This window comes from Pteropus alecto, unplaced genomic scaffold (genome assembly GCF_000325575.1).
Source record: "Pteropus alecto unplaced genomic scaffold, ASM32557v1 scaffold166, whole genome shotgun sequence".
Classification (NCBI taxonomy): Eukaryota; Metazoa; Chordata; class Mammalia; order Chiroptera; family Pteropodidae; genus Pteropus; species Pteropus alecto.
The window spans coordinates 2,483,028-2,491,063 of NW_006439757.1; the positions used below are offsets into that span (position 1 = coordinate 2,483,028).

The following is an 8,036-nucleotide window of genomic DNA, read 5'->3' on the forward strand; positions in this document are numbered from 1 at the left end:
CCTTCTATAGATGAGTGGACAAGGGCATGAAGAGAATCACAAAATGGCTGTGAAGACATTCTGGGTGATATAGGACTAAATGTAGGAAATCTAGTAATGATGCTGAGGACGTCTAAGTGTAGCCAAAGCCTTGGGCCTGGCCTCGGGGTTGGCCTCTATTGGCTCCCCTGTTGGTAGGGCCTGCTGAGTCTGGCTTGGCACCCAGAGGTTTGTGGCGTGGTCGGTTTGCTTGTTCTTCTGTGGGTGGCAGGTCACTAGTGGATAAGACAGGTGATCTACGAGCCCCCAGGCCACTCTCATGCTGACTGCAAGCTTGTGTTCCTAGCTTTGAGAGTACATTTAGAACTCTGATTTTCTGGGTGTGATCTGGCCCCCAAAGATTAGAGCCAGTGGGAAGGAATGGAGTTCTTAGAGGATACCACAGCTACACCTTAGAACTCTCCCAGACCCCCAACCTAGAATTAAATGAGATAAAATAATGACAGATGGGAAAAGAGAAAGTGTTATACATGTGTTAGAACATGACATAGTTATGACCAAAGAGCAAACATCCTGGTTTATTCCTTTTGTAAGTTAAAACTGATTGAACATTAAAATTATAGTGATTTCTGATTTAAACGTCTGTATGAATGAAAACAATCTCAGATTTTTAATCTTTAAAGAAAAAAAGTCATCGAATTTATTTCCCTTGTTAATTCTATGTGATCCAATTTCAGCTCCACTCACATTTTTTATATGTAAAGTCTGGGTGTAAATTAAAAGAAAGTAACTTCATGTAATCTGACTAAAAGGCAGCCAAGATAAAAATAAGTAAACTTAATTCAAGGACACAGTTTTGTGTCTACAGATAACCAAGGCAGCCTGGTTCTTGGGAGAGAGCTCCCTCCTTGGAGTTCTTCCAGTTAAGTCTGAGACTTCTTAAGTTTAAATTTAAAATCAAATTTCCATATTTTATAGTTGCTTGAGCTGTTTAGGTACGACTCAGCTTTAGCTGAACTACACCAAATTTTGTTTTATAATGGGGTGGGACAAGAGTAAATGTAATTACAAAAATACCAGAATGATACTCTTACTTCCCTTCAAATTAACTCTAGAAATTAAATAGATGTTATTCTTTACAAAAACATCAATAATGTATATTGCTACAAAATATTGATGTTTATATCATTTTTAATTTCTATGCAATTGAATATGTTATCAAAAGAGCCATTAATTTCCAGCACTAGCTGTTGCCAAACTCCTGCTCAGTCTCCTGTCTCCTCTTTATGTAATTAGTTATTATTTTGCTGGAGTATGAGTGATTTCTTTCTTCCCTTTTTTTGTTTAATTCAATGAGGCATTGCGTTTTTTAAAGCAATTCTTGTAAATCTTATTTAGATTGTCTAAGTGCTGAACAGTGATTTATCTTCTTTTTCTGCTAATTACTCCCTGTGAAAATTCACCAAGAACCACAGTTAAGACTCTCAGAAGGGCCTGAGTAATTTGATTTTCATAGGCCCATGGACCATTCACACTTGGAGGGGTTTAGAGAGCATCTCATTCTAATCCAGCTCAGGACACTTTGCAGATGAGGCTTGCTAGGCCTCAGAAGTCTCATTGGTCTCACAGGCCATCAGATATGAGTATCTAGTGCCAAGCCTGATATTAAGAAAGTTCTGCATTCAGTTACCTGTCATTATAGCTTTATGACATGTATGCATTTAGGAAAGATTTTTGAAATATAATAACATAGCCTCTGTTGCTGTTCCTGGTATTCAGTGTTACTGGTGACTGCAGTGCTTTCCTGGTGGGGATAGCAAGACCTGACTTCTCTGTGCATTTCCTCTAGGAATACAGTGGTGTTGTAATTAACCTCTAAATATGTAGCCAAAGGCTGTTGTCACATTTGCTTTTATTAACAAACCTGGGTTACCCAATATCCACATTTACTGTTGCTTCATAATGATAAACTAGAATCAAAAGTAAATAAGATAAATTTTTAAGGTCGCTATATCTGCTCCAAGTTATTAAGAAGCAACATGGTTTGCTATTTATTTGTATTTTAAAGCGAAATGTGCTTTATGTGTTGGGTGCCTCGACATTTTTAGTCATTGCTTGGTATTATGTCATTTTATCATTTCTAAAATGGACATTTGGGGTTTTTTGTACCTTGTAAGAGACATTTGCAAACAAACAACCGTTTTTTACCTTTGTTTTTATGAATCATAAACGACTTCATTGGCTGTGAGCAATGGGTGGTGGGGAGGGATGGGTAGAGCTCTGCAAAGCTTCCAGATCTCCTGCATGTGATGTCACTCTTCCCTTACACTCAGCTCCCACTTTGTGCCTGCTTTCTGTTCACCTCTGTGGCTCTGTACCAAGTCATCAGAGAGGTCTGAGTAAAAGCTTGTCCCTTGTCTACACTGCATTCTTTAGTCACTGTGCTGTCAAAGCACAAAGGGAAGAGCACCTCTGCCTGACTGAAGAGTAATACGAATGATATTCTACATGATGCATCATACTATAAAGCTTCATACAAGGCTGCAATATATTTGATTCCGTTTAATCCTCCAAACAGCCCTCTGAAATATTTTTCCCATTGTAGACAGATGAAACTGAGGCTCGCTGTGGCAAATGACTTGAGTTTATTTAGTTGTAAATAGCACCACTGGGCCTTAAACTTGGGATTTCTGCCTTCTTTACATTACAGCTGCCTTAATTAATTAGAAATTTATATTAAGCTATAGTCATTTTGGTCATGATTTTTCGTGTATTAAATGTCAATTCTTTGTTTTGCTACGTGTTCTTATTTTGCTGTTAGCAAAAAAAATATCTCCAACTAAATCCTGTCTGGTTGGAGCTGTGGTCTTTAATCTTTCCAAAGACAATAGGCAGGATCAGACCCTCATCATAAGGTGACAGCCAACAGGGAAGCTGGGGAAATCTTCCTCCCAGGAGGTAATTGATTCCTATTAGCCTAACACTCCAAGTAGCACTGGATTAGGAGTCTCCATGAAAAGGTGTCTGCTCTTTTTCCTCTGCTTCCAAAGCCTTTATTCTGCCCATCTCCTTAGAGTTAGGGAGTTAGGGCCCCTGTTTGTGTCTTTGGGGTCAGACTTGAGCATATGGGAACAAACAAGAAAAAACGAACAGAAGAAAAACAGATGTTAAGATTACCATTATTTATGTGCTCTATGATTTAATCTAAAAAAAAAAAATCTAAGAACAACAAAATAATCATAAAGGACAAGAATTTAAAACCATGAAGTTTAGAAAACCAAAACCAGGCTTAGGACCCAGGGGAAAGTTTTAAGAAGTAAGAAGCCTGCAGCTCAGGTTCTGCTTTGACTCTTTGCCCTTGGGCAAGACATCGAACACCTGGTCTAGGCATCACTGACCCAGATTCCTGTGTCTAAGGAGGGTGTCAACTACTGGCCACTCAATTGCTAGGGCCTTCCTGGTGAGGGTATACTGCTAACCAAAACCTTAACCAGACCTTTCTCACTATTGCAGTAATGTAACTGATGTTAAAAATTGGACCTGTTGTCATTTGAGAAGCAGAGAAATGAAGTCCAAATTAAAAAGGTGTGGGACCTAAGTTTAGGGTAGATATTTCACTGAACTTCCAGGGCTGGGCACAGCACCTTGCATATAGCAGATACTCGATAAATAAATAGATGGCAGGTGTGTGAACTGATGGGTGGTCAGTCCTTCCCCAGTGGTGGTGGACTCCGTGGTGGACTCCCTGGGGGCCAGGGAACTGTGGTTGAGTCCTGATCCACACTAATGTGGTGATGGAAACAAAGTTATAAACTTCAATTTCTTCCTGTGTGAAATGGCGTTGATACTTCACACGGTTATGAGGGATAGATGAAAAAACAGTTCAGTGCCGAGCATATAGGAAGCACTCGATATCGTGGTCATGTCCTCCACTCCAAACCCTTCTCTGAGGAGCAGGGAGGCTCCAGAGGAAAGAGCTCTGCTAGTAGGAACTCCATTAGCCTTCCAGGCTACTGCCCCTGAGCCTGGGACCTCTTTCTCCTCATACCCATGCTATGTGGTCCAGGGCAGGAAGGTGAAGAGGGAAGTTAAGTGGGTCCTCTGAGCCCCAATTCTAGCCTCCTCTGCGCAGAGACCCAGTGGAATCTTGGCCCGCGCAGCTGGAAGAAGGACCCTGAGACCCGCAGCTGGGAGGGCACCAGGGCCAGGGCCTGAACGGCAGGTCAGACTACTGTCACTGTTGCTCTTTCTGCGGGAGGGCAGGGAAGCAGTGGCCGAGGTGAGAGTCCACCTTTCAGTGCAGTGTATGTGTTGACCAGGAAAGCCTCAACTCTTTTAGAATCACCGGGTCTGGAGACCCATTTGCCCCGGAAACTCGAGTAGCCTTTCGTACCATCTGAGAAAGGAGCTCTTTCTAGCAAACTGAGGGGATTCTCTTTCCAAATGACTGGTCCTGGGCTTTTCCTCCTAAAAGCAATTGTCTTCCCTTAGTTTAGCTAAAATTGATGCAGGCAAAAGTATTAGTGGGAGTGGGAGCCTCTTAGTGTATAAACATTTTTATGAAGTGCGCCTCTAGGGAGCCATGGAAAACTGACTCAGCCACAGAAATATATGCAACACTGAGAACGTTGAGAATTTGCCTTTTGCAAGGTTACAATTACTGTTGAAAAAGAGAGAAGGGCAATCAGTTCAGCCAACGAGAGCTCCTTTGACACTATTTTCAGTTGAGAAGTAGCCTCATCTTCACTAACTCCTTCCTTGCTTGAGAGATCCCAAACAAGATAAATGCAGATGCTTCACTGCCTCCTTCTGGTTACCCCCAGCCAAAATCTGGGGAGGCGGAGCAGAGGAAGAGGTCTGCGTTCAGTCAACTTTCCAGGGACAAAAATAATTATGTCAGGGAGTTATCAGGGACAAAAATAATTATGGACACTTCCCATCCTCATTCATTTCCAAAGGCAGCAGTGCCTGTATCTTGAGCAATCTTCACGGATTCATGCCTCATGTTGATCTTATCTCCTTTTTGCTTTAAGTGACTCCTTTTCCAGAGGCGGAGGCCAAAGGCATTAATCCCACTGGGGAAGAAAGAAAAATCAAAGGCAAATCACCTTGGCACTTCCTGCCTCTCCCAAAACGCCCTGGGAATGCAGCTATTGAGGGTCTTTGGGTGATTTCTCCTTAATATTTTTTGCTCTAAAAGAGCCCTCCGTGGAGCCATGAGGCAGTTCTCCATGCTTTGTCTCCTTCAAATTCCCGAGATGGAGGCAGTCCCACGTGTTTTAAACCGCGTTAGTGACAGCCAGAGACGGAAATCGCTAATTACCAAGTCCCCTTTTGATCTCCTGGAGCCTTTTGGCTCTAGACACCTCTAGTATCTCAGCGCTTTCCCGGAGCTGGAGCCGACTAGTGTGTCCGGCCCGACGTGGGGTCTCCAGTTACCGTCTACGACGAGGTCTGGATCAGATTTTTAAAAATTTCCCCAGATTCCCCGGATTTTAAATCCAGCCGCTAAGGTGGTGTGTGTGCTCCTGGAAGCTAACAAGCGCCCCTGTGCAGAGGCGTTTGATTAGTTTCAGCAACTCACTAGCCCGGCGCTTTTCTGGGGAAATGGATGATTTTAAATTTCCACGTCCACTACCTCCCTCCCTTTCTCCACCTTCTTTCGATTCGGTTGTGGGAAATGAAATTTTCTTCTCTTTGCTGGGACTATAATGTGATTCGGGATCGTTTGTGAAATGAACAAAAGTCACCGGCAAGCGGGACGATTGGGACAGAGCGCTGATGGCGGACCGGGGGGTGGGAGCAAAGGCCCGGCCTCGGAGGAAAATGGGGAGTCAGCTTCCTCTTGGTCGGGTCAAGGCCCCTTCATCTTCCAGGTAAGATGAACGGCCCTCCATGCCTCATCCACAGGCGAGCTGAGGTTCTGCGAGCTGATGAAACCTATTAGCCCCGAACTGCGCGGCTTTGTGGGGTCAAATGAGGCTGTCCATTGTGGCCTTTGTCCGCAGAATTTATTCATTTGCATAACGCATGAGCACGGAACTCTGTGCAGCATCGTGATTCCGTGTGCCCAGCCTGGCCGGGAGGGTACGTCAGCAGCTCCCTCAACCTGGCTGCTCCCTGGGACCACCCTCGCGGATGCACGGGGGTCACGGTGCAGGCGCTTGGCAAGAAACTCAGCGCCTCATCCTTCCTTGGCCACCTCTGGGCGGCTGAGCTTTAAAAGAAAGAGGCAAAATTTGAGTGGGTGAATCGAAGCTATATCCATCCATGTGACCCTGAAGCCGGAGAAATAAACTTAACCTGAATCCGGCTTTCCGGGAGAACGTTGGGGGCTTCGCGGTTTTTCACGCCGACCGTTGGGAGCCGCGCGCTCAACGGTCACTGGTGCCTCGGAGCGCAGAGGCGCCCAGGATTCGGGTCGCTGGTGCGCATGGGACCTGAACGCTCTGGGTCGCTACACCACCCACGCGCTGGCTGAAAACAAGGGGGATTCCGAGCACTTAAAAGGGAGGAGGTTCCTTGGCGTGCAGGAAGTTTAGGAAGAAGTCCGCAGGTTTTAGATGCGTGCACACTTCGCAGAGTAAATGCAGCTATTAGTTAGCCGAGGTCTCTGGGCATCCTACCTTTTAGAGGGAGGTGGTTCTCAAGAATCTCGCCCGAGGAGACTTTCCGCAGAAAACATCCTCGAAGTGCCCTGAACTTGCCGGGGTCCAGACAGGTGCAGAACCTTTCGTGCGGCCGCGCTTCGGCCTCTACTTTCCAAAAACGGCACTTAAAGGCCAGAAGTGCTTTGGTTGCCAGTGCAAGAGGGAGCGGGTCTGGACAGGATCAGGGTGCAGAACCTGGAGCCCAGAGCCCTCCCGCAGCCTTCCAAAGAGCCACGGTCCCGCGCGCGCCCAGCTGCAAGAGCCGCTGTCCACCCGCGCCCAATCAGCGCTCTCGCCGGGTCTGTGACGGCGTTCGGCTCCGCCCCCTGAACTGCGATAAAAAGCTTCGGCGAAGGCTGCACTCCAGAGCACGGCGCTCGGCCCTGCGCCCCGGGAACCTGTGCGCTCCAGGTGCGCTTCTTTGCTTGCTGCTCGCAGCACCAATCTCACTGCCCCAGCGGTCATCCCCTCAGTCCCCTGTACGGTGCGACCAAGCCAATCTGCAGGCTTCCTCCCCTTTTTTCTCTCCCTCCCTCCGCCGCAGCCGCTGTAGCCCGGGCGCTGGCCCGCTGGCCCGCAGGTGAGCAGCAGCGCAGCGCCTCTGTCCCGCGAGCTCACCTTGCCTCTCCCGGCCTGTGCTGGAGCGGTGGCCGTACCACCAAGACTCCTCCCTTTTCCTAGCAGGATGAAGACCCCAGTGCTTGAGGCGGTGTCCCTACTACTGGAGAAGCTGCTCCTCGTCTCCAACTTCAGGTTCTTCAGTTCGGGTGCCCCGGGCGAAGACAAGGCGAGGAACAGTTTCCCAGAGATCAACTCTTTTCTCCGCGGTGACGTGCTGGAGGTTCCCCGGACCCACCTGACCCACTATGGCATCTACCTGGGCGACAACCATGTCGCTCACATGATGCCCGACATCCTGGTGGCCCTGACAGACGACAAGGGGCTCACACAGAAGGTGGTTTCCAACAAGCGTCTCATCCTGGGCGTTATTGGCAGGGTGGCCAGCGTCCGCGTGGACACAGTGGAGGACTTCGCCTACGGAGCCAAAATCCTGGTAAATCACCTGGACAAGTCCCTCAACAAGAAGGCGCTGCTCAACGAGGAGGTGGCGCAGAGGGCGGAGGAGCTGTTGGGCATCACTACCTACAGCCTACTATGGAACAACTGCGAGCACTTCGTGACCTACTGCAGATTCGGCACCGCGATCAGTCCCCAGGCGGACAAGGTACGACGTGTGACTCGCCAGTGGACTCTGTGGGGAAGCCCCCTTCCATTTCTAATTTTTCCTTTCCCCTGGGATCAGGGATTGAGTTCTAGATTGAGTTACGAACTCTCTGGTGTTCTTAAGGGGAAGACCGAGTATATAAATGGCGTTGTACCTTGGAAAATATCTCAAAAGGAGCCGTG

General features: G+C 47.3%; 1 protein-coding gene across 1 annotated transcript in view; it reads left to right on the forward strand.

The window, feature by feature from the left end:
- The first annotated feature begins 7,309 nt into the window (after nt 1–7,309).
- The window catches only part of LRAT (lecithin retinol acyltransferase), a 4,775-nt gene continuing 4,048 nt past the window's right edge, over nt 7,310–8,036 (forward strand). The window contains exon 1 of the mRNA XM_006916981.2: nt 7,310–7,854. Within this exon, the coding sequence (XP_006917043.1) occupies nt 7,315–7,854 (540 nt within the window). The 5' untranslated portion in view covers nt 7,310–7,314. The remainder of the gene's footprint in view (nt 7,855–8,036) is intronic.